Source organism: Cebus imitator, unplaced genomic scaffold, assembly GCF_001604975.1.
Source record: "Cebus imitator isolate Cc_AM_T3 unplaced genomic scaffold, Cebus_imitator-1.0 Scaffold56, whole genome shotgun sequence".
Taxonomy (NCBI): domain Eukaryota; kingdom Metazoa; phylum Chordata; class Mammalia; order Primates; family Cebidae; genus Cebus; species Cebus imitator.
The window spans coordinates 2584774-2609644 of NW_016107371.1; the positions used below are offsets into that span (position 1 = coordinate 2584774).

Sequence of the window (24871 nt, forward strand, 5' to 3'; positions counted from 1 at the left end):
GAACCGCCCCCTGCTAGCGCAGGACGGCAAAACTACGGAGCGTCGCAGGATCCAGCTAAGCCAGCCAGCGTCCGGTCCTCGAGTCACGTGACTGGAAGTAGTATGGGAAAAGCGGAAGTCGCATGTGGGAGGAGGCGGCGGGGGGCGGCACTTATATGGAATCCCTCGTGGAGTTCGGCCGGAAGAGCAACCAAGATGAAGGTGAAGATGTTGAGTCGCAATCCGGACAATTATGTCCGCGAAACCAAGTTTGACTTACAGAGAGGTAAGATAAGTTGGTAGCCAGAAAGGAAATCTTTCCCCGAGTCTTTGGGTCTAGCCTCGGCTCGCACGGAGTAAAGCCGGGGGAGGCTGGCGCTCCAGCCTGGTTCTTTCCCAGTTCCGTTTTCGCTAAGGCAAACTTTGTGCTTATGGGGTCGATGCGGAACTGGATAGCAAGTAAAATCTGTTCAAGTCCTTTTTCTAAGAATTTCCTCTAGTGGTGAGTGGGAAATAGTTGTATATAGTGGAGAAAGATTCCAGCTGCTGCTCTAGGATTGTCTTCAGGTTCTTATTATTGAAAAGTGGACTTAAATGAGTCAAACTTACGGGTTGAAGGGTTAAGAATTAAACAGCCTTTTAAAACCTCCCTACTGCTCATATTCTGGATATTGGAAGAGACGAAGTTAAATTTAAAAGCGTCAGTTTTCTCTTACCATCCCTTATGAAGTTTGTTGAAAGAATGGTTAAAGTGGAATTAATGAGTTTTATTTATCTTTACTGGTCTCTTCCCCCACTTATAATATGCTAACCACTTATTAATTGTGTCTCGTAATACCTAAATGACAAGGGACTAACCGTGCATGAGCAAATTGTTCTAGTAAAGAGAATAACAGGAGCAAAGGTCTTCAGGCAGGAATGAACCTAAGGCATGGAAAGAAGGACGTTGTCATTAAGAGTTTTAACGAGGAGTAAGCGAGATGAGATGAGGTGAGAACAGTATTTCACTATTTTGGTTGAATAGTAGATATTATCAACATGCATGTCAACACTGCTAAGAGGTCTCCGCTCACAAGATGTTTACAGTTTGTCGTAAGGCAGTAATGTTTCTAAAATATAAATTAGATTTATCACTTGGAATTGGCATTATTCCCAATCGTTGAATCTCTGGTCCCACCTTCCTTGCCACTTTCGTCAGTCACTATGTTTCCCACAAGTGGTTTAGTATTCACCCTTGCCAATCTCAGTGCATTTCAGTTGCCTTTTTTAAGGCTTCCTGTGGCGCACACCCTTATCCAATTTAGCTGCTTTCTCTGGAAAACTTTGACTGAACAGTCTTTTCATACTTAACTCCTGCATGTGCTCAGCTCCCTTCAGCACCGGTCTTCTATGATTCTATCACTTCACAGTGTTTATCACATTGTCTCATGATGATTATTTTGATTAATAGGCTTTCCCATCAGAATTCACTTACAAAACGGGGAAGAATCATGTTTACGTATGAACTGTTTTTAGACAGCACCTGGAACATAATAGTTGCTTTATAAATGTCAGTTTCTCATCCATAAAGATTCATTTTTGGCTGGGTGTAGTGGCTCACACCTGTAATCCCAGCACTTTGGGAGGCCAAGGTGGGTGGATCATGAGATCAGGAGTTCGAGACCAGTCTGGCTAACATAGTGAAACCCCATTTCTACTACAAACACAAAAAATTAGCCGGGCATCGTGGTGGGTTCCTGTAATCCCAGCTACTTGGGAAGCTGAGGCAAAAGAACCGCTTGAACCTGGTGGGTGGAGGTTGCAGTGAGCCGAGATTGCGCCATTGCACACCAGTCCGGGTGACAGTGCAAGACTGCGACTCAAAAGATTCATTTTTGACTACATGAAGAATTTTAGAAACAAAATGTTCTATCTTGTTGGAGTTACTAAACTTTGGTTAAAATTATTAAAATGCTAAATTTAGTTGTAGGAATAGCTGCTGACATCAGAATAGATGGAAATTTTGTAGACTTAAATTTCAAAAATAACCTTTGCATTACTAATGGATGAGACTGAAAATTAAGTATATTAAATAAATATAGCCAGCTGTGGACATTATCATTTTGGGTATGCTTGTCCTTGTGAAGTACAGGCATTCTACACTTTGCATAGTACCATATTAACTGAACCAATCCCATTCTATGAGAGGTTTACAGTGATTGAAGTCACGTCTGTTAACCACAAAACTTTGCAAAGTGAGGAATTGGTTCCAGTATTCATGTCATCCTGTTAACACAGTACTTTGTGAAAGTGAGTACTGCTTGATTCTTTTTTATAATAGTAGCCATTAAAGCCAAACATTGAATTAAGCTGAAATTAGAACCTTTAAATCTGTCACAGTGTTAAATCAAGATTTTTCTTAAAAAAAGAACATCTTTAATTACATGCCCTCATTAATATGCACATATGTTGAGGAGAAGGGATATGCTCATAAATTCTGTTACCAATGAGACACACAGAAAGTTTGAAGACTACTATACAGGGAGTCTTTGAAAGTTTTAGGCATGTGAGTGACATGTAAAAAGCTGTTTTAAGATGACTGATAATAGTGTAAACTGCCACCAACTCCAGTAGGGAAGATATTACAGTAGCCTAAGTATAAAGACCCAAACCAGCTGGGGATGCAGTGGCTCATGCTCATAAACCCAACACTTTGGGAGGCAAAGGTGGGAGGATCACTTGAGTCCAGGAGTTTAAGACAAACGTGGGCATCATAAGGAGACCCCATCTCTGCAAAAAATGTGAAGATTAATGGGGCACGGTGCTGCATGCCTGAGGCCCAAGCTACTTGGAGGCTGAGGTGAGAGGCTAAGTTAGGAGGATCACTTAAACCCTGGAGGTTGAGGCTGCAGTAAGCTGTGGTCACACCACTGCAGTCCAGCTTGGGTGACAGAGTGATACCCCATTTCAAAAAAACAAAAACAAAAACAAAACACTAAGTTACTAGAAATAGAGAGTTAAAGGGAAAGATGAATAAGTGTTTGAAAGAGGATGAGTGGGACTTTGAGTTTTGGTAGTAGGGAATATGGAAGATGGAATACATAAGAATGGCCTAGGTCAGAGCTTTGTTGAATGTTAGATATAATACCATTACCAGGGAGTCAGAAAGAAACAGCAAGGTGAAGTCATGAGGTAAGAAGATGCATTTACTTTTTACACAGTGAGTTTTTTAGACATACGAACTTAAAGTTACTTTCTAAGCATAATTATTAACTGAGACAATGTGTTCAGCAGCGTATCAGGACAGTTAAAACATAGATTCTGGAGCCATACTGCCTTGGTTTGAATCCTGGCTCTGTAATGTCATATCCAAGTTATTTAACCTCTTTATACCTCAGTTTTCCCATCAATAAAGTGTGAGATAGTAATATAACTTAACACATAGGATGCTGTGGAGATCAAACGATTAAGGTTTTTGGAACCGTGCCTGACACCTGGTGAACTCTTATGTGAGTCTTTTTTAAGTAAACAAACATAAAAAGTGTTCAGTAAATAATAGTATATAATAGTATGATATAGCTATATAATAGTATGATAATCACAACCTCCTGTGCCTATCAGTACAGAATTTAGCACCAGAGATTAATAATGTTCCCTGCCCCACAGGAAGCTTAGATAAGTTCTGTGGAGCAAACATCATGCACATGTTTTGTGCCAGGAACTGTGCTAGCCATAAGGAAATAGAAAACAAAAATGTATTGGAAGCCCTGACAGTGAACACTTAGAACCCAGTTGAAGAGCATACTAGGACATATGAGAGGGAAAGGCTGCATGTGCATATATATGTGGTCTAATTGTTTTGCAAGATGTATGCATCCCTTGATTTTCCAGTAATTTCAGAAAGATTTCTGGAAAACAGGTCTTCTACTTTTGTATTCATAGTGCTAGGCATAGAACAATGTCACTAACTTCATGCTTGTTGAATAACAAATAGAGTGATTAGCTGAGGAAGACTGCAGGAAATATTAAGTTTGAATTATTTTATGAGGAATCGCTCTATTTCAGTTCCAAGAAACTATGATCCTGCCTTACATCCTTTTGAGGTCCCGCGAGAATATGTAAGAGCTTTAAATGCTACCAAACTGGAACGGGTATTTGCAAAACCATTCCTTGCTTCGCTGGATGGTCACCGAGATGGAGTCAATTGCTTGGCAAAGCATCCAAAGAACCTGGCTACTGTCCTTTCTGGGGCATGTGATGGAGAGGCAAGTCTCACTCTAAATGTTGATATTTTCAACCAAAAGTACTTACATTTCAGATGTTTTTCCTTTACTTTTTAGTTACAGTGGGTTTTACTTTATTGGATTTCAATTTACTTCTCAAGACTAAATTTTGCTAGAAATACTAAGTTTAGTATTTTCTTCTTTAAATCTAAGAAATTATAAATGCAGTAGTTTAAGGATCAGTTTGACAGTAAATTAATCATGTTTATAATTAAAGTATTTATTAGTTTTTTCACAGAAGATGTTGTCAACACCTAATTTCTTACTATGACAAGCGAAAAAGCTTTGCAACACTTTAAACTAGAATCAATAGTATTTGCCAGGGTTGTATTTTCTGCTTGTTGATACCCTTATCCATACGCATTGCGTTGTTTTAATCCAAAGGATTTTGGTTTTAGCTGCCCAGTAGAAAGATTTGTAGCCTTTTCAATGTTGAATTTATCCTGAACATTTTACGTTTATAGTTTACTGAAATTTCCTGATATGCTTTATCATAGGTTAGAATTTGGAACCTGACTCAACGGAAATGTATCCGTACAATACAAGCACATGAAGGCTTTGTACGAGGAATATGTACTCGCTTTTGTGGGACTTCTTTTTTCACTGTAAGTATAATACCATTAGGTGATTAAATTTGATCAACATATATGAGAATCATCTAATTGAATACATTTTTCAAGTTTATTTGTTCCTCGGCCCTTTTGGAGTTTCACAATGCAAAATATCTTACGAAAACCTTGAAAATTACTATTTTTCTTAACGTAATTCAGCCATCCCCATACTTTTTATAAATAATTGCTTAACATTATAAACTAATATTCCATTGACCACAGAAGTGGAATTAATGGGAGGTGAGTCTAGAAAGATTTTGACTTACTCTGGAGGATTTTTGGTGCTAAGATGAGTAATTTGTGCTTCCATTAGTCACATAGTAAGGAATCATTGAAGTTTTGTGCCTACGTGTGGCAACGTATACGGAACATAAAATTTACTATCTGTTTTTAAATATACAGTTTGGTGGCATCTAGTACATTCATATCATTGTGCAACCATCACCACCATTCATCTTCAGAACTTTTTCATCTTCTGCAGCTGAAACTATAGTCATTAAACAGTAACTCCTCATTCCCCTCAGTCCCCAGCCCCTGGTAACCATGATTTTACTTTTTGCCTCTGTGATTTTGACTATTCTGGATACCTTATGTAAATACAATCCTATTATAAAGAATGATACTTTGTGTATGTGAAATAAGCCTTTAAAAATTTTTTTTGGAAAAAAACCTTTCATGTCTGGCTTATTTTACTTAACATAATTGTTTTTCAGAGTTTATCCATGTTGTAGCACGTGTCAGAATTTCCTTTTTATGGCTAAATAGCATTCTATTGTATATGTCACATTTTGTTTATCTGTTCATTCATCAATGAGCATTTGATTTGTTTCCACCTTTTAGCTACTGTGAATAGTGTTGTCATGACCATTGGTGTACAGATAATAATTTAAGGTCATTCAAGGTTTTTTTTTTTTTTAACAAGGGAACAACAAAATATGAGCTGTGCTTTGGGTTGATTCAATTTAACAGCAGTGAGTGATCAGTTTGAAGGCCGTTTTAATAGTTTGGTGGGCAATAATAAGAGCTTACCTTATTATGGAGACTGAAACTAGAAAACAGTGGTTGGATTTAGAAACACTTTGGAGGATTGACAGATTTGACAACTGAGAGGTACCTGGGAAGATAGTAGTTGCTGTTACAGAAATGGGAAAGTCAGGAGTATCAGCAGGTTTGGAAGAGGGTGGGAATGGGAAGGATATGATGTGACAAACTGACTGCTACTGGGCTGTTCAAATGCAGTTGTCTATCATACCTTTACAGATGCAGGTCTGGAGCTTAGGAGGGAGGTCAGAGCTAAACTTGGCATCATCAGTATAGAAGTAATGGTTGAAGCCTTAGTAAGGCATCGTTGGGAGAAAATGAAGAGGAAAATATAGAAATACAGAGATGTCAGGGAAGTAACCTTGGGAATTGCCTTCCTCTGGGAAGTGGGAAAACTCTGGGAGTAGCCAGAGAGCTCAAAGAATCTGTGAATGAACATAGTGTTCCAGGAGGAAGGAATAGTCAGTTGTGTGAACTACTACAAAGAATAATGAAACATGAAGACTGAGAAAAACATTTTAGTAATGTAGAGATGTAAAAAATAGGAAGTTAAAGATATATAATTCTAGTCTTTCACTTCTAACACTGTTAGTTTGGTGTAGGTCTTTTCAAGTGTTTTGACCTAGCTATACAACAGTTTTTGTATGTATGTACTAATCAGTCAAATAGATCTTCCTTATTCTTTATTCACTGCTGACATTTTAAGAAACAGGTTGAGCCGAGTTATAAAGTGTAGGTTTCAATACAGGTTAGCTGGGTGCAAAAGCCAGATTGCAAGAGAATAATAAGGGAAAAGAAGATTTCTGGGAAACCTGATAGCTACAGTTTGAAAGATTGTCATGTGAAAAAGAAAATGGACTAATTTGTTTCTCCACAGAGAAGCACTGAAAATAGGTGTTAATGTTAAAAGATTTGGTTTTGGTATAAGAAAAACTTGTTTGCTGTCAAAAACCAGACTAGGCTACCTTGCAAAACATTCATTTACTTTTCACTAGAGGGGTGCAGATAAGGTACCTGACCTTGCAAGCCCAGTGTTCTGCAAGGAATTAGGTGGCAAGTGGGAGTGGATGGCAGCTAAGGCTTCTTCTACTTGGTTATTCTTTTGGATATATTGATTAATATTTTAGCCAGAGAATTTAGTGCATTTTTTTAAATGCTCAAAATTAATAAAGGCTCATTGCAGCATTATTCACAATATCCAAGATATGGTATCAACCTAAAGTGTTCAGCGATGGATGAATGAATTTTTTAAAAAGCACACACACACACGCACACACATGAATACTATTCAGCCTACAGAAAGAAGGAAATCCTGTCACTTGCAGCATCTGTGAATGAACCTGGAGGACATGATGCTAAATAAGCTAGGCACACAAAGATAAATACCACATGATCTCACTTGTGTGGAATCTAAAAAAGCCAAACTCATAGAAATGGAGTAAAACGGTCATTACTAGTTGCTTTGAGGGAGAGAGATTGGGGAGATGTTGGTCACAAGAGACAAAATTTCAATAGATGGGATGATTATTGTACAACGCAGTGATTATAGTTAATAACAATATGCTGTCTTCTTGACAGTTGCTAAGAGAGTAGATTAAATGTTCAAAATAATAAGTATGTGAGGTAATAGAGATGTTAGTTTGATTTAGTCATTCCACAGTGTCTACATATGTCACAACACAATGTTGTACATCACAAATATATAACTTTTATTTGTAAATTTAAAACATTAACATTTTAAGAAATGGTAAAGACTGGAAATGTTTCATGTTCACCACTTGTTTTCCCCACTTTATAGTATTTTTTTAAAGAGACATAGTCTTGCTATGTTGCCCAGGCTGGTGTCGAACTCCTGGGCTCAAGCCTGTCTCAGCCTCCCAAAGTGTTGGGATTACAGGCATGAGTCACCATGCCCAGCTCATTGTTTCTCCCTTTTTAAAAAAAAATATGTTTGAGTAATGTGTGCTTTGTCAGAGGTAAGACACATTTGAAAACTACTTGTTCAACTTTAACACTTAATGTTTTTAAAAAATTTAGTACATTGTGTTGTAAAAGATAAACTTTTATTATGTAAACTTCACTAAGATATCACAGTTTGTTATACCAACAGTGCCTTCTTCAGCTTAACCAGCCTGGAGATGAGATGTTCTAGCCAGTCATGTATTCTTGTTTGGCTACTCATTTCTATAAAATGAGAACACCTTTCTCAGAATCGGTGGTCTGTTGAGGTTGGTTCTCAATAGACTGTAGAGCAGCTTGGTCATTTACAAGGAAGTTCAGTCTTGAGCTTGCAGACACTGTCAGAAACTTGATGGAGGGATGCTGTCTTCAGGAATCGGATGCTCAGAGACACAGTTTTATCCTGTATTATATACTTGCTAAAATATCTCTTTGGGTCAAGCCAGATCAGTCAAAATCTGGGTAGATTATATCTTACATTCTCCCAATATATCTATATAATCAAAATGTAGATTATATCTTACATTCTCCCAATATAATCAGGTTTCTGGAACTGAGTTTTGATATAGTGCCAGTGGCTCAAATTCAGAATTGTTAATAAGATGTAGCCCTATTAAATACTTTTTGTCTATTATAAGGATGTTGTTAAGGATTTTGTTCATTGGCATCCTCAACAAAAGACATCCCTATCTAATCTTATAGCAAAACCTTTCCTGATCGCTTATCTGTTCTCATCTCATGGGCACTGTAAAGTGTTTTGCAAGAAGTGTTTTCCTTTTTTAATTTGCTGTAAGAAAAGAACTATATTCATACTCTTCCCATAGATAAATATACCTTTGTTAATGTTTTTTTATCAAAAAGTGGATCTAGATTACATCTAATATATAAATGTTAACTTTTCAGTTAAAACTAGCAGTTTGGCATATATGTAGTTGTACAGTACCACATAGGTGACTTTGTTTTCAACCTCGGACCACATTATATGTTGTTTTGTAGTCTTTTTCATCTGATAGCTTAAACATGTCTCCCAAATACCCATGTCTAAATTACCCTAGTTTGTTGCTTTGCCTTGATTTGGGCTAACATGCCAACAGTTCTGCTCACTGTTGCTTTTTACTATTTGTGCAGCTGTTAGCACAGTGAAAAGACTAACTATGTCTTTACTAACATTAATGAAAATAGTTTTGACCACGTGGACCCTGAAAAGTTCTAAGGGTCCTCTGGAGGCCCAAAGTTCACAGTTTGAAAACCAGTGACTTAGTAGTTTCTGCAGTTCATGCAGAAAAGGGCTTTATCTATTTCAATATTGTAACAATGCCTTCTCTCTAGTATTTTCGTGTTTTTCATTTTGTTTTTTACATTTAAAACTATCTGGAATTTTCATGTAAGGCATCAAATTGGCTTAAACTTTTTAAATGACCAACCCGATATGACAGTACCATTTTCTTATAATCCATATTTTCTGTAAGTTGAAATGCCATGTTTATCACAATATGCATGACCTAACTTGTTCTTGACTCTTGTTCCTGTTTGGTTCTTTTGCTCTACTTATACTATTTTTAATTTTATATACTTTATATATTTATCACAAATCTTTACTAAAACAAAGTGGGATATAAATGCATTAGTAAGTATAATACTGGAATGATATGGTATGTTACCTTTTTTAAACAAGATACTGATAATTTGATATATGTCTTGGCAAGTTTTAATTTATAACTGTTCATTATTGTCATCATAATAAAACAAATATTTCTAGGTTGGTGATGACAAAACTGTGAAGCAGTGGAAAATGGATGGGCCAGGCTATGGAGAGGAGGAAGAGCCATTACATACAATATTAGGAAAGGTACAAAAGTAAATTGACTAATACCTTGCCTATTAAAATTCTTCTCTTTTATTTAAAATTATTTTATAGTTAAAATTTTCAAAGGAGGAAGAAGACGCAAGTAAGAAAGACTTTAGGCTGTAATCGTTGACTCCATTGACCCATTTAAGCAATATTTAATGCAGTTAAGGTCCTTCAATGCTAAAGAATTTTAACAGTTTTTTTGGTATTCATTGTAGTAGAGCTTGATTTCTGTTTTTAGCTAGAGAATACAATGAAATATTTCCTATAGCAAGACCATAGCGGAAAAGATAGAAGTTCAGAAAATGCTTCAGCTTGTCTGGTTTATGTCATCATAGAACTAATACAAAACTCAGAATTTATTAGTTTAAAAAATCCTTTAGGAAATGAAGAAATGTAATAGTATAATGCATCATGTATAAATCTTATTAACATTTCTACCAAATTATTCTGCAAATCAGATGATGTAGTTTAGTTTTAGCTTAAGTATAATTTAGAACATTTGGCCTATCCATGTTTTATAATGTTTACGTTTTTATATTAAGCAGACAATTCCAAAATTAGATTTAATCTTTAAATTAAATATGCATTTTAAAAATCACTTTGTCATTTCAATATTATGGTTAGTATATAATATTTAGGTTCTTTAGGTTTCAAGAAGTTCTACATGTTCTTAAAGGGATGGGGAATGGGGTATTAGTATGAGGTAGAGATAATTTGTAGTTGGAAACATGTTGGTAATTTCTAAAACAAATTGGTTTCATTCTTAAAATGTCTTGTCTCTTTATGGTGTTGTTTCCCCATTTAAGTAAAGATTTCAAAGAAGTTTCTTTGTGAACAGGGTTTTTCTCAAAAAAATGATAGTGTGGATAAATATATTTAAAATACTTTTCTGCAGATTTGAATTCATAATGAAAAAAACCTCTTCATAACAACCTTTTTGCTTTAAAGACAGTGTATACTGGCATTGATCATCACTGGAAAGAAGCTGTTTTTGCCACATGTGGACAGCAAGTAGACATTTGGGATGAACAAAGAACTAATCCTATATGTTCAATGACCTGGGGATTTGACAGTATAAGTAGCGTTAAATTTAACCCAATTGAGGTAATTTTTTTCTTTTTAAGTATGTTCTGCTTTTTGTTTCCTTATTATTGCTTAATAATTTCAGTTTCTGTTTAGGAAACTTTTGAATGTGTGATGGAAACATCTGAATTTTTATGGTGTTTTGGCATTTTGACAGTTTTTCTGATTGTGTCTGAGTTCTGATACTTTTGCTCAAATCTCAATGTGTTTCCCAGCAATTTAGTCCCTGCTACTAGAATTAAGCATTGTTAGAGGAGTGGTATGTGCATTTGCACATTGGGGTAAAATTCAAGCAAATATAGTCCTGTTTAACTTTAGTTTTATTCATGCCTTCAACCTCATGTTCCATAGATTATGTCATTGTACATTTAGGAAAATGTTGATTTTTCTAATCCCCTTGAAGGTCAGAAGAAGGAGCATTGGGCATCATTTTGTCTGTTTGTAATTGGTAAGGTACCAATGCTTCATAAAAACATTTGTGATTATAATTGAACTGCATGGTAATTAGTTATAGTTATATTTTCTTTGTTCAAAAGTCTGAATTGTGATTCCGAGTTCCTCCAGGCCTAAGGGAAGAGTTGGGGATTGGCCACTACATATTGTCTATTCAGGTCTGAGTTTAGGAATGGAGGCTGCCCTGAAGGCCAAGGTAGCCCTTGGACTCCAGATCTTCCCCTGAACTTTTTCTTAATACATAATAGATGAACTGATTGTCCAAAAGACTCAGTAGGTATACCTTTTCCTGCTGAAAGACAAGGCAATCACTACATATATAAGCCAATTTTAATAGTCATTGGGAGGCTACCATTTTAGGTGGTATAAGAGAAAAATCCTAATATGCAAGTGTTATGCTCTTGAAGACTTAACCTGACAAAAGGTACGAAGTAAGGTTAAGTCAAAATAGCAAGGTATAAAATTGTTTGTATGATGTATTGGAAAATGAGATGCTGCAGTGCCATGTGAGCTTGGCCTTGAGGTATTGCTGAGAAGTCAGAGGACTCTCTTACTGCAGCTACCACATGCCTACACACACACCTTCTAGAGAGGCCACAGGTCTAGAACAGGTTGGCAATCTACAATTTGTGAGCCACATGTGGCCCACTGCCTGTTTTTGTAAATAAAGCTCTACTAGAAGAGAGCTGTCTTCTCTTGCTTACATATTGTCTGTTGCTGCGTTTGTGCTGTGATGGCAGAATTGAGTAATTGCCACAGAAACTATGTGGCCCACAAAGCCTAAAATACTTACTCTGTGGCCCTTTACAGAAACTTTTCTGATCCCAGGTCTGGTATCTGTCTCTGTTATCTTTCTCACTCTATCCTCGATTTTCTTCCTTATGTTCTCCTTGGTTGTAGAGGAGAGATGGCATGGAAAGGCAGCTGCCTTTGCAGAGCAGGGCCAAGGTGACACTGAACAGAAGCAAGCTACAAACATAAGCAAGTTGTAGGAATATTTTATGTCCTACCTGGTGTGAAGTGAAGCCAAACTGTTTCCTGCAAACGTGGCTTTTCATTGTTTTACAAGTGGATATTTTCTTTATTTCTTTATAAAGTGAGATTGATTATATCTCCCAGTGTACTTCATAGGTTTGTTTTGAGTGTAAAAGTTGATAACAAGTGAACATTTTTTAAAAGTGTGATTGAATTTAAGATGGTGATGGTATTACTTATTAAACTTGGTTCTTACTATTTAGAGGAGGAACAAAAAAATCTATTGCTTTTCTACTTTGGTGAACATCTGTGTCAGAAGAGTTAATTGCCAATTCTAAAATCATAATTATTAGGGATGATCTAGTGACCCTGTTTTTCAAACTTGCCTGTGTAACAGCTGTATTTGTTCAGCTGTGTTTTAAAAAAATTATTATTAACCTTATGAAGTTAGTGGTAAAAGTAAATGGTGTACATGTCTCTTATCTTATGTTATACTTAATGGAAAGGGCATGTTGCTGTGAACAAATGGAGTGTATTTGTATTTGTCTCCTCTAATCATTAATAATTAATTTTCTCTTAAAATATTAAAGCCTAGAATTCTGGTAAAGCCAAAAGTTTATGCTGATCATTGGCACATTTTACAGTGTGAAAGTTGACATTGAGTCAAGATAGATTGTTTTGCTTTGTTCACATCAAAGTCTTTCTTTTGAGAAATGGAACCTGGTCAGACCCTAAGGTGACATAATGAGAATCCAAGAAAAGCTGAGGGACCTCACTAGGGGAAGTCTCAGAAATGCAACCATTAAGACAGCAGGCTTTTAGAAAGGACTGAGGAAATTATGATTGTAACATTAGCTTTATGATGTGTTATTTGAACTGTGTACACACAGTAGGAAGAGTTAGCTGGCCATGCAACTATTTAGTAAATAGCTCTTCTTGCTGCCCCCATACTTGCCATAGGAAATAATTGTAGGCAGATGCTAAGAATTGTGAGTGTCAGGACCATGAGTGAGGAGGAATGATGATACAAAGAGAAGAGTTCAGAGATCCACTGGATGATAGAGGGCTTATTTTTACTTAATGCCAAGGGGCTGTGTAAATATCTTGCACGTTTATAACTGATTTACAAGTAAAATAATTAGAAAAATTGTTAAACAGTTGGGCAAAAGACAGGCCTAATTTATACAGAGAGTTAACAAATATTTAACTACTAATAAAACAATAAATTTATATAGCTGGGAAATACTGTCATTCAGGTATTAACTTGTAAATGACACTACCCCGTGCTGCCCAGTTGCATTAAAATAGATGTATTCCCACATAGTAGTGTATACTGATACAACTTTTTGGAAAATAATTAGCCCTAAATATCAAAAGCCATAAAATTGTTCATACCTTTTGATTCAGTAATGTCACTCTTGAAATTTTATCCTAAGGAAATAATTCAGAAGAAGAGCTAAATGTTAGGAAATGTTTATTGAAGTATTACTTATAATAGTAAAAAAAAACAGGAAACAAGTCTTAAGTTGAAGAATGGATAAGTAAAATATATTTTATTGCAAATTAGAACACAGTATTATCTGTGCATTATCACTGGCATCTAAAATACATGCATGGGGACTGGGCGAGGTGGCTCATACCTGTAATCCTAGCATTTTGGGAGGCTGAGGTGAGTGGATCACCTGAGGTTAGGAATTCAAGACTAGCCTGGGCAATATGGCGAAAACATGTCTTTACTAAAAATACAAAATGTTAGCCGGGCATGGCGGTGCACCCCTGTAATCCCAGCCACTCCAGAGGCTGAGGCACGAGAATTACGTGAACTGGGAGGTGGAGGTTGCAGTGAGCCAAGATCGTGCCACTGTACTCCAGCCTGGGCAACAGAGCAAGACTATGCCTCTAAATAAATAAATAAATAAATAAATAAAATGCATGGAGATTTTACAATGAAAATACTTGGTTTAAGTTGCTGAGATTATGAATGATTTATTGTACCATCTTAAAATTGACTTTATTTTTTAACATATATATTAAGGGCAATTAAATCATTTGTTCATTGAATGGATGTGGTTTGCTGCCAAGCCTGGCTCTTAACTGGTGATTGTTATACTTGTTTTTAGACATTTCTCTTGGGAAGTTGTGCGTCTGACAGGAATATAGTACTATATGATATGAGGCAAGCTACTCCTTTGAAAAAGGTGAGTTTCAGTTTTGACTTTTGGTTTATACAGTTGGCATTGTATTCCTCTGTAAATAGAGTGACTAAAAATATGGAGCAAATATTTTCTCAGAATTAAAAATCTTTTTTTTGTACAGGTGTTCTTAGAACCCTCCATGATGATAGTCATGTTCTTTTAGCTCCCCGTAGCTTTTTAGAGACTCTTAAATTTCTACTAGGTATTGTATCCTAGTCATCATTCTCGTGTCTTCCATGATGCCAGTGTATTTTAGGCATCTAATTAATACTTACTGAATTGAAAGTTCTTAAAGGTATTACATCTTGTTACTTAACAGTGTAATAATACTTCAAGCCCCATGATTATCCAATAAAATGTACAGTATTTTATTCTAGGAAGTTTTGGAACTGATTCACATATCAGCTTATTTGTTCAGTTACATGCCGATCAATACTAGTTCGACATTTAGGCAAGCACTATCCTGATCAAAGTAACAGATTTCCTAACAATTCTGAAGTAGTAATTTCAGGACTTAGATACCAAAGCTAATAATACAACCTTAACCTAACTCAAGAGGGAGAGAAATATTGTCTGTAAGTAAGGAAAAGAGTACCATCCTAAGTACAAGGTTAAAAAGTTCATTTCAGGTACTAGAATTTCGAGTGACAGGAAGGGTTGGACATCATTCATATGCCACAAATCTGTTGTCATAATCCACATACAAAAGAAATGCTTTTAATCTTTTCAAAGTACCACTTTTGTCATTTCACTCATTCTTGTGATTTAATAGGAAGATCCTATATGAACTTTGGTCTTAGACTTTAAACAGGTAACCTAATCTGTGTTTCTTCTGTAAAATGGTGGTATTGATAACTATCTCGCAGCCCTTTGGTGAGAATAAAACATGGATACTTTAAGCATTTAGCAGTGCTAACGTGAGGTATTTTAATAAATGATCATTTATGCCCCCTCCCACCTACCTCTCATTCTGTTTTTTTTTTTAATTTAGTTTATTTTTCATTATTATTGCCTCCAGCTTTGCACATTCTCAGTTTTTAATGGTGCTCTATTAATTTTAGGTTAAAAAAAACTGTAGCCTGACTTTCAAGGTGCTCTGAAATCTGGTTCTAGTTTGCAATTCTTTTATTTCTTGTAGTCAGTAAGGTAACATTGAATTGGGGTTTGTCACATGTAAAGATTGTTAGACACTGCTACTTTTAGTTGTTTCTTTGCTCCGTCTGCTAGTCTATCAATGCTTCTTTTATCCTTTCTCTCATAGATGTAGTAGTTCTCAATCAGGGTTTGTAGGGGGTTGCAGGAACAGTTTTGGGAATGCAAGAGGGACATTTGGTGGGAGGTCCCTGAGAGGCAAAACATCCTACAGTAGATATTCACAACAAAAGATAATCTTCCTCAAAATGCCAATGGTGTTCCCATTAAGAAACACGAAATTACTGGTCCTTCACAGATCAGTTCAAATCATACTTGTCTTTTGAAACAGTTCTTCTCTACATTAACCCTAAGCTCACCATTAATTTTGCCCCTATCTTGGTACTTAGTCATTTGTTACTTTATTGTTTATATTTTAACTTTTATTATCTGTCTCATTTTTCTGACTAAACTATAAGTTGTTTGAGATTAGGGGATCAGCAGTTAAGCATTTCTGTTTTTATATTTACTACTCTGCCTGTGTATTCAGGAAGCAATTACTGATTGATTTCTCTTCCCATTGCACTGAGCTGAGTACTATACACATACTAGGTGTTTATGAAATATTTTCTTAAATTAGTGGGGACAAAAAAGGAAAGGAAGTGGGAAATTTATCCATTTTAGGGGTAATTCATTTCATGGTAATGTGATAGCATATGCTTCCTTTCTCAGGTTATATTAGACATGAGAACAAATACAATTTGTTGGAACCCTATGGAAGCTTTCATTTTTACAGCGGCAAATGAAGATTATAAGTAAGTTTCCCTCTTTTAAAAACTTGTGTATTTCTATCAGAAATGGCTTAATCAAATAAGTCGTACTAATAAAATATGTACCACTAGGTAGCTATACCTTTAAATATAAGTTTGAAAACTGTCATTTGTTTAGCTTTAAAAAATGTTCCAAATTGGAGAAGAACTTCTTAGAAAAATATTTATTTTCTCAGTATTTAGAATGATGTAAACCAGGGACAGTAAACAACTAGTAGACCAAATGCTTTCTGTTACCTGTTTTTATAAAGTTCCGTTGAACTGGCCATACCCATTTATTCTTATATATTGGATATGACTGTGTTTGTGCTATAATGCCTGAGTTGAAGAGTTGCAGCAGAGACCTTATGGCCCACTTGGCTGAAAATGTTTACTATTTGGCCCTTTACAGAAGAAGTTGGCTGATCTTTGTTGTAGATCCTATAGGTAATGACTGAACCGTACATGCTTTAATGGAAGTGAAAATATCTGCCTGCAGTGTTTGTGTTTGCAGTATCAGGTAGCTGATACTCATGTAGTCATATTATCAGCTATCACTTTTCAGTAAGACGAAAGAAAAATTATAGTTACCTTTTCAGTATTGATATAAGGTGGGTAGGACATATTTGTTATCCCCTTTTCAAGATATTAAAGCAGGGAGATTAATCTCTCCATGAGGAAAGGGTGTCTTATCTTTTTTTATCCAAAGCATTTATTATAGTGCTGTGCCTTTGATAGGTTCTTAATATATGTTTTTTTAAGAAGGTGGAAGTTTGTTGGTGGATTGAACTTCAGATCTTCTGTATTTTATGTTCCACTATATAGATTTGAAAGCAAAAATGTAGCAGTATTAGCTCATAAAAGGATTCCTTTTAGGATGTTTTAGTAGTTCCAGCTAAAAACATTTTTTTGTGACTTTCTACTAAAAAGAAGTTCAGTCCAGGAGTTTGAGGTTCAGTGAGCTGTGATTGGGCCACTGCACTCCAGCCTGGCCAACAGAACAAGACCCTGATCCATAAATAAATAAATAGGAGCTCACTTAGACTCTCATCAACTAGCAATACCAAACCACAGTAATTGAAACTTTTTTTTTTAACCTTTATTGATGTTTTGAAATTAAGCGACATTGTTCCAGTTAAAGGCAATAAAAGACAAGAGTAATACAGCATTATTGTGACCAACCTTATTAGGGTTTTTAAAGCATGTTCTAATAAGCTATTTTAGCAAGATATCTTTTTTCAGAGTATCTTGAAATTTGTCATTTCTTGCCTTGTAAAGAATTACATGCGCCACCTGAAATAAAGAGCATATCCCTTATAAGTGACTGTTAGAGTAGAACAGTTGCTCTTTCTTGAAAATGATCTTGCTTTTGTATCCCTTTTCTATATTTGTATGTTTTTCTTTTATTGCCTTTTAGCTATTCTAATCATTCTGAATTAGAAACCTAAGTTCAACTCTAGGCCGACCAGTAATTACTGTATAAACTTATCATTTAAAATAACTCTGTACCATAGTTTCAACATCTGTAGGAGGGTTAGAATACATGATCCCTAATTAATCCTATAATGTGGAACTTTGTTTATTTAAATATTTTCCATCTAAACAAATTTACATGCTTAGAATTGGAATTCTTATCATTTTTCCCTTGTAGAAATAAAGCAACTTACTAAAAAACACTTTGCTGGAACAAAACAATGGTGGTTGAAAACCATTGCTTTTAGGCAGGGGCTGTAAAGCAGTGGTCAATACATCTTACTACTGGTAACGTTAACCTTGATCATTTGGTTGGGGTGGTGTCTGCCAGGTTTTTCCACTAAAGATTACTCCTTTTTCCTTTTGTAATTGTTATATATCTTTGCTGAGATACTTTGAAACTATGTAGATACCCTCTTCTCAAACTTCCACTCACTAATCTTAGCATCTTCAAGGTTTTTACATTACGAACTTGGTCACAATAATGCTATATTTACTCTTGTCCATTGTTCATGTGGGCTCATTTTAAGCACTATTCTTTTAGCTGTTAGATTAAGAATTGTTGAATCTTGAAACTCATAAAGTCACTGTTTTTACCAATTGTGCATAAAATATAGTCTTCTCATTTTGATAGACCCTTTGAAAGGCCGTGTTTACTCTTACATATCACCAATAGGAGTATAAATTAGTGCAGCTGTGTTGGCAGTGGTTTGGCAACTCAAATCAAGCCTTAAAAATGCTCATGCCTTTAGACTTAACAGTCTTACTTGTAGGAATCTGTCCAGATTTAATTGAATCTGCCTCATTCAGTTAAAGATTGAATGCCAAAAATCCAAACATTGGGATTTTATTAAGCATTATTTATAAAAAAATATTGGAAACTATTAAAATATAGGGAAATAAATTATTTGAATTTATATATGTAGCCATTAAAATCTTTTCAAAGATTGTTTAATAACATGAGTAATGCTCATTAATATGCTAAATGAAGTATCAGAATATAAAGCTTTATATAGTATTATTTCAGTTTTATTAAAAATATGTATTTAAATAGTATGGTGAAAAGGTTTTTTAAAAAATTATGCTGCACTAAATAATTGGCCTCTGGGTAGTAGAATTAAGGCTAATTTTTGTACTCTGTACTTTTTTGAAATTTTCACATTTTCTACAATGAGATTTATAAGGAGGAAAATGTGTTGGTGTATATGTAAGTGGAGTCTTAAGGAATCATAAAAAACTGTTGAAATTTTTCCTTATCCCTCACCTGCTTGTGTACGGCATTGAGCTTTTTGTTTAGATTGCATTGTTTTGCTAATGGGTCTTATTTTGACTGGTATCTTTTAGCACTGTATGTGGCATCTTTCTAGAAATGTGTGTCAAATATTTAAAATTCTTTTACAGTTTATATACTTTTGATATGCGTGCACTGGACACTCCTGTAATGGTCCATATGGATCATGTATCAGCAGTCCTTGATGTGGATTACTCTCCCACTGGGAAAGAGTTTGTGTCTGCTAGTTTTGATAAATCTATTCGAATCTTTCCTGTAGACAAAAGTCGAAGCAGGTATGTGCCTACCAGTAAGCCATTTATATTTATATGTCACTTAACAATGGGGATACATTCTGAGAAATGAGTTGTTAGGCTATTTCATCATTGTGTGAACATCATAGAGTACACTTAAAACTAGATGGTATAACTTGCTGCACACTTAGCGTATGTGGTCATATGTTGTAGCCTGTTGCTCCCGGACTACAAATCTCTTCAGCATGTTATTGTGCTGAATACTGTGAGCAATTGTAACACAGTGTTATTTGTTCATGTAAACATATCTAAACATAGGAAAAGTACAATAAAAATCCATTATTGTAATCTTAATGGACCAATGTTGTATATGAAGTCTATCATTGACCAAAATGTCATATGACTATTTTTGTTTGATTTTTCTTTGTCCTGATTATTATTTATCTTTTCTGAGAGGGTACCTGAACTTTAATAGATAAAGTTTTTTGCCCCAATACAGTTTAAGAAAAATTAATAATAGTACCTTACATTTGTTATTTTTTACTTCTTTAAATCCAACTCTATATAACAAAACAAAAATTAAAAAAGAAAAGTAAGTTTAAATTGTCAAGACTGTTCTCCTTCTGTTTTACTTTAGTAGTTGTATGCCTTGGTTGATCGAGAGGTAGGAGATTTGAATACTCAGCTGTCCCATAGTCTCGTGTGTGTGTCTAATTCTGTAAGCACATTGAGTATGATTCTAATGTTTAAGATTTGTATTGTGTTGTTTTGTACAGTTCGGCTCTTTACTACATATTATGTTATTAAATACAGTATTTATGCATCTATTAAATACATATTTTTGTATAGAGGTAGTTTACAGAAAATGATGGCATTTTTAAGGAGTTTGCAAGGGGAATTTTGTTCTCGATTTTTTTGCTTTGCAGACTGACTTTAAAACTTAAGTCCTGTATAAGATACAGCCCCCTGTGTAGTGAATTATGGTTTACAAAGACCTGTTATACATATTGCCATTGTTTCTTAGTAATGCTTTAGATGTGTTCCTGGAAGCATGCATAAAATAAATCCAAATAAATGGAAATGTTTTTTCTCAAAAAATTATGAAAATTGGAGGATTATGGTCATAGCCAATCTACTTATCTAACTCTTTACTGTTTTACTTGTGATATTTGTCTTTTTCCATTGTAATTTGGGGAAGCCATATTGATTTCTAAACCATGTATCATCATTGATTGTCAGCAGATAATTGTAATCATCACTGTTTATCTGATTATGTAGGTGCTTAAGTTAGAAGCATGTTGACAGGAGTTTTCTGATGACTTTGATCTTTATTTCATCATTTCTGTTGTAGAGCTCCTCCTATGTGTTCCTATGTGACTGTTGCTTCTTTTCTGCCTTGATGTTCTCCAAATTGTCATAAATGGTTTTCTGGGATTATTCAGTTAGGCCCAAAGCAAGACTGTTAGCTTCCATTTTTCTCACACCTCTGGAAAATGTTGAGAATCAAGAGAATGTGGTCCTCCATCATTTCTTGGCACCACAACTTCCAAAGGTAGTAGCGTAATATTTTTCTAACATGGTACATAGCAGACACAAAGATTGAGAAGAGAACAAAGAAAAAAATGGGACTGTGTAGGTACCTATGATCCCAAGGGCCCACCAGCTGAGTTCAGGCTGTATTATTCCAAAGCTAGTGTGGACAGCTAAATGTAGGTCTAGCTAGAAAGCTCACGTTATTCAAAAATTCTATAAAAGCGTTCTTATATTTCATTTCCAAGGAATTGTATCCTGATGTCATTTGAAGATTTTGTAATCACAGTCTTAATATGTATTACATCCTATTGTGTTTCTGTTCCGTCTGATATTTGCCTTTATCTGTTTGAAAGCTAGTTCTAATTTGTTTCTGTGTTTTGTTCTCTATCATTATAAACATCGAATAACTCATGCTTGGGTGAATAACCTTTATTTCAAAAATGTTTTTCTTTAAAGGCCTTAAAATGGCTAACGCATAGTATTTTTAAAGTAAATTTTGAGTAAAGTTTTTAAAACTACAGTTAAGTCAGTGTTTGAAAGTAGGCTTATGTTGGAATTTCATTCAATATTTACTAAGCAAACAAATTAATAGTGTTCACATGGAAAAATCAGTGTGACTGTGTATATAAAGAGTTTAAGCTTTTAAAAATGTATTTATCTCTTAATAGTAGAACTTTGAGTGAGCTCAATAAACCTAGCATATATACAGACATAAACATATTTAGCAGTTAAGATCTCAGCATAGTTTACCATTAAGGAGGATTCTCAGTTACTTAAGTGACTAACCATTGGATTTGACTGGCCTACTGCATGAACAGATTATGTTTAATGGTTACAGAACCCTGATTGAATTTCCCTACTTTAAACACATTTTACTGCTGGAAAAAAAGGGCCTTTTAAGTATGTAGAAATTATAAGAAATGAGTCTTCAAAAGCAGAGCATTGTGGGGGAGAAGAAAAAGCAGTCTGTCTCGTCTAGTTTTCATTTTAATAGGACATTCTTTTTAACTATCCCCCACTTTTAAAAATAAATTTCTTATGGTTAATCAAAGTGCTTAAAACATACCTATCAGAAACAGTGTAAAAGACTAATTTTGTGAGTTTACTTGAGAGTTCTGTTGTTTTTTTTTTGAGATGGAGTCTCGCTCTGTTACCAAGGCTAGAGTGCAGTGATGCCGCAATGGCTCACTGCAGCCCCTATCTCCTGGATTCAAGTGATCCTCCTACCTCAGCCTCCTGAGCAGCGCCACACCTAGCTAATTTTTAAAATTTGTCATTAGTAGCAATGGGGTCTCCCTGTGTTACTCAGGCTGGTCTCAAACTCCTGGGCTCAAGTAATCCTCCCACCAAAGAGCTGGGATTACAGGTGTGAGCCACCGCACCTTGCCTACTTGAGAGATTGTTTACAGATATGAATTATAGTTGGTTTAGTTATTCTGTTTGAGTTTTCTTTTACTGTGCACAGTTTACTGAGCCTGTTTCCTTTCTCTTTCTGTGGTCTGCATTTTGAATAATATAATCCAGATTCAGAAAATTTATTTCTTCAGAAGTTTCATCTTATTTTTTCTGACCTTGTATTTTACTTGCTTTTTAATGCCCTCCTTAACACTTACCAATATAGTATCACCTGTGAATTCACCTAGCATGCTTCACAGCCTTTCCAAATAGGTATGATATTTTACATCTCCATTTATTAAATGATTCTTACCTCAACTTATCAGACACTTCTGTAGCCCTCCCTTTCTTTTCACACATGTAAATCATCAACTCACTTTAAGCTTTTTTTTTTTTTTTTTTGAGACTGAGTCTCACTCTGTTGTGCAGGCTGCAGGCTGGAGTGCAATAGCGCGATCACGGCTCACTACAACTTCTGCCTCCCAGTTTCAGGTGAATCTCCTGCCTCAGCCTCCAGAGTAGCTGGGATTATAGGCGTGCACTACCATGCCCAGCAAATTTTTGTATTTTTAGTAGAGATGAAGTTTTACCATGTTGGCCAGGCTGCTGTAATTAAGTAAGTTTTTAAACAATTTAACCAAAACAAAAATCTGACATTAGAATCAACTTATCAGGAGATACTCTTTGAAGATCACTGCATTTCTTTCTTTTCTGCAAAATGAGGAGGAAAAAAGTGTTTTGACCTGAATTGATTTGGTAGGGAGAAGGGGCCTTTTAAGAGAAGTCCTTTCTTACTGTTACAAAATTACCTCAGTTGAACATCATATTTTATTTGCATTTTATACTTTCAGTTATTCTGTGAACTTTTCTGTACATCTGGTTTTGCTTAGTTTGTTCATATTTATTTCTCTTACTAGATAATAAGTTCTCTGAGAGCAGAAACTTGTTTAATACCCCAGCACTTAACACAGAACCTTGTTTGTTGAGTTCAATAAAAATACATTGACAAGAATTGGAATTTTTATTTTATACTCCTATAGGACTTGGAAATGATATCCTGATACTTAATAGGCAGTGATTACTCAAAGAATATCTGTACTAAAATCCAAAAGGTTTTAACTTAATTCCTTTTCTATAGGGAGGTGTATCACACAAAGCGAATGCAACATGTTATCTGTGTAAAATGGACTTCTGATAGCAAGTATATTATGTGTGGATCTGATGAAATGAACATTCGCCTATGGAAAGCTAATGCTTCTGAAAAATTGGGTGTGGTAAGATGACTCATTTTCTTTTATTGTCATAAAGCTGATTTCTAATTTTGTTAGAAACTTTTACATTGCGAAACTTTATTTGAAGTACTTTTAGATATTTTGATCAAATTGCCATAGCTGTGATAAAAAAATAAGTTAGCAATAAACTGACAAGGTTGTATTGATAATTGTTTGTTTCAGTCTAGTCTATTATTGTAGACATTGTACATTCAAATTGACATTTAAGACCTTCAGAATACCTTTGTTAATTCAGATGTTTGAGAGTATTGAGTCTTTTTGGTTCTTTGTGTTTTCTTTGAGGTAGGGACAGAAGATGCAGGAACTAGAAGCCTGGAACTTAGAGCTCGTATCTCTTTTGTTAGAGAAATAGTCATCCAGCAACTCAAAGGCTGCAAGTTCCTGTGAGATCTTTTAATATCACAGACAAAATGGAACATATTTAATAAGTACAGAAAGCTTAGACTTTAAAAAAGATTTCATGAAAAAAAAAAGCAGTTGTTATTGGCTGGTTACCTCTAGGATATGGGATTATGGTTGATTTTGTTTTGTTCTTGATGTTTTTCTAAATGTCCCGTATTTTCTGTAAGAAACATACAGAGTGTTTATATCAGAAATAAATATTAAGTGTAAGAAGGAAAGCATGAGTGTGAATTATTTTCTACTTAGCCCTAGTAGGAAAATCAAAGACAATTTTGTTTTAGGTTTAATCATTGGTAAATATTGCATTGTGCCTAGGTCCATCATTAAATGTTCCTCTAAATTGTATCATCCTTAACATTTGTTAAACAAAGGCTAGTTTTTATGAAATTAGATACTTAGTTTTTCTTTTATGTTTCACTATGTTTAACACACCTCCCTACCTACCCCCAAAATTTGAGCGAGTGATTTAGGGAAGATGCAACTCAGTGGTCCTTAGAGCCCTACTCCTTTAGCACTGCTGCTTTCTACTAGGTGGCATCTATCTACATGGCAGGTGTGTTGCCTAAAAGAGCTAGTGTTACTAATACAACCTTGTAAAGTGCAGAATTACATTGGAAGTTTTGGTTGCATATCATAAAAGTTTAGGTTCGGGGGAAAAGGGTGCTTTCTAGCTTTGTTATACGGAAGCAAAACAAAGAACACACTATTCATTAAGATACCCAAATGTGTATTTTCAGCTTACATCACGAGAAAAAGCAGCCAAGGATTATAACCAGAAATTGAAGGAAAAATTTCAGCATCATCCTCATATAAAACGTATAGCTCGTCATCGACATCTACCAAAATCTATCTACAGCCAAATTCAGGAACAGCGCATCATGAAAGAAGCTCGTCGACGGAAG

General features: G+C 35.1%; 1 protein-coding gene across 1 annotated transcript in view; it reads left to right on the forward strand.

Annotated features, from left to right (window-relative positions):
• Positions 1–82: 82 nt before the first annotated feature.
• The window catches only part of DCAF13 (DDB1 and CUL4 associated factor 13), a 25882-nt gene continuing 1093 nt past the window's right edge, over positions 83–24871 (forward strand). Inside the window, exons 1-10 of the mRNA XM_017528969.2 lie at positions 83–265; positions 4024–4223; positions 4739–4846; positions 9612–9701; positions 10653–10808; positions 14336–14413; positions 16274–16356; positions 19225–19389; positions 23414–23549; positions 24707–24870. Coding sequence (XP_017384458.1) covers positions 103–265; positions 4024–4223; positions 4739–4846; positions 9612–9701; positions 10653–10808; positions 14336–14413; positions 16274–16356; positions 19225–19389; positions 23414–23549; positions 24707–24870 — 1343 coding nt within the window. The 5' untranslated portion in view covers positions 83–102. The remainder of the gene's footprint in view (positions 266–4023; positions 4224–4738; positions 4847–9611; positions 9702–10652; positions 10809–14335; positions 14414–16273; positions 16357–19224; positions 19390–23413; positions 23550–24706; position 24871) is intronic.